The sequence below is a fragment of the Octopus bimaculoides genome, chromosome 24 (genome assembly GCF_001194135.2).
Source record: "Octopus bimaculoides isolate UCB-OBI-ISO-001 chromosome 24, ASM119413v2, whole genome shotgun sequence".
Taxonomy (NCBI): Eukaryota; Metazoa; Mollusca; class Cephalopoda; order Octopoda; family Octopodidae; genus Octopus; species Octopus bimaculoides.
Window position 1 is genome coordinate 899,280 of NC_069004.1, and position 1,818 is coordinate 901,097.

A 1,818-nucleotide genomic window follows, 5' to 3' on the forward strand; every position below is an offset into this window, starting at 1 on the left:
GTGAAAGCGATATAGTAACTATTTCTGATTCAGGAACAAAGGCAGCCACTTTGATGGCGGGTGATTTTGTCAATTACCATCCACCCCACCCCACCCATAAGGACACCACCACCACCATCAAGACAATGAGTCAGCGAAAGAGCCATATGCGGTCCCTCGCTCTTCCGGAAATAGCAGCCAAATCGCCTCGTCCAGACATTGAAAAATTGTAAAAGGAACCTTAAATTGGATAATGTAGTGCCAGATGGAATGGTCACGGTTGGAATGCATTTGGTAAGTCCGCGGGATCATGGCGAACTTGGCTTAAACCGCTGACACTAGCATCACTGCCGCCACCAGCAAGGGTCACTGAAGCTGTATTGAAATGATGACACGTACAGCTGGCTGCTGACATGAATTGTGATGACAGGACCATAAGTAAGAGTTACTGTGAATGAATGGTGGTTGAAAGGAAGAACTGAGAGAAGGGGGGGAACGAGGTGAGAATGGAAGGAAAAGCAGAGAGACGGGGAGGAGGAAATGGAGAAAGAGAATGGAGAAAGAATGAAGAGAGAGGAAGATGGAGAAATAATTGATGGACAGAGATTGAGATGTATGAAATGCGAGGGGAGAGAGACATATAAATGGATGGAGAGAGAGAGAGAGAGAGAGAGAGTTTGAATGGAAAGAGAGAGGAGAAAATAAAGAAATGGAAAGAACGTGGGAGATGTATAGGGCACGGGGAAGCTGTGCGTTGAGGATGCGAGCGTGGTTTTGTGCGTAAGAAGGGCGCTTCGTAAACCATGGCGTTGTGAGTTCGATTCAACGATGTCGCATCTTGGACAGGTGCATGTCTAAGGAGAAGGTCGAGCCAATACAACTTGGTAGTAGCGTCTTCTCAATCGGGATCAGGACGTAAAGTAGCAGGGAAAACACCACAAGGCATTTTGACCAGTGCTCTAACAATTTCCTTACACCAGTACTTTATTTTATCGAACCCCGGAAAGGATCGAAAGAAAACGTCGACGCCGACGGGATTTGAATTCAGATTATACCACATAGCACTTCCTCCGATGCGGTACCGGATCGATCCCAAAATCTAATCGGTTCGTTTTATCCGAATCCATCCAGCGGTTCTTGAGATATTTTGTCCACGGACAAACACGACTGAAAACAATATCCCCGCCTTAGCGAAGGCGGAAGTAATAATAATTTTTTAATGAACGACATCCTCATGTCGAAGCTTACCTTTTTTAACTTCCGGCCAGTGTTTTGAGCTCATGTAAGGTTTCATGGTTACCCATCGGCTTTGGCAGCTGTGTTTATCGAAACAATACCAACCATCTGAAAGAGAACAACGACAGTGTTTACAGCAGATTCTAAAGAAGGAATGTCAGGGAGTACCTTCTGTTTTTCATCATCCTGGGGCTAAACAGCAAAGGACCATAACATCATCAACAGCAACAGCAGTAACAACAACACCTACAACAGCAATAACAATACCACTAACAACAGCACGAGCAGTAACAGCAGCAGCGACTGCAAGTGCAAAGCCACCACCACCAACAACAACAACAGCAACAGCAAACTATATCGGAGAATAGTCGAACCTTTAAAGGTTTTATATGTATAAACACACACACACACTGCTGCCTGCTTGTGTGTGTGTGTATATATATATATATATATATATATATGTGTGTGTGTGTGTGTGTGTGTATATATATATATATATAGAGAGAGAGAGAGAGAGCGTTGTGCCCTTGTTTCAACCCCTCACCCACGTCTCTCTGACTTCACTCCACCCCGCTCTCTTCCATGTCTGACTAGCACGTTCTT

The 1,818-nt window shown here is 44.8% G+C and overlaps 1 protein-coding gene across 1 annotated transcript in view; it reads right to left on the reverse strand.

Moving 5' to 3' along the window:
• LOC106878702 (palmitoleoyl-protein carboxylesterase notum1') overlaps positions 1–1,818 on the reverse strand; it is a 43,430-nt gene that overhangs the window by 13,883 nt on the left and 27,729 nt on the right. The window contains exon 4 of the mRNA XM_014927994.2: positions 1,228–1,323. Within this exon, the coding sequence (XP_014783480.1) occupies positions 1,228–1,323 (96 nt within the window). The remainder of the gene's footprint in view (positions 1–1,227; positions 1,324–1,818) is intronic.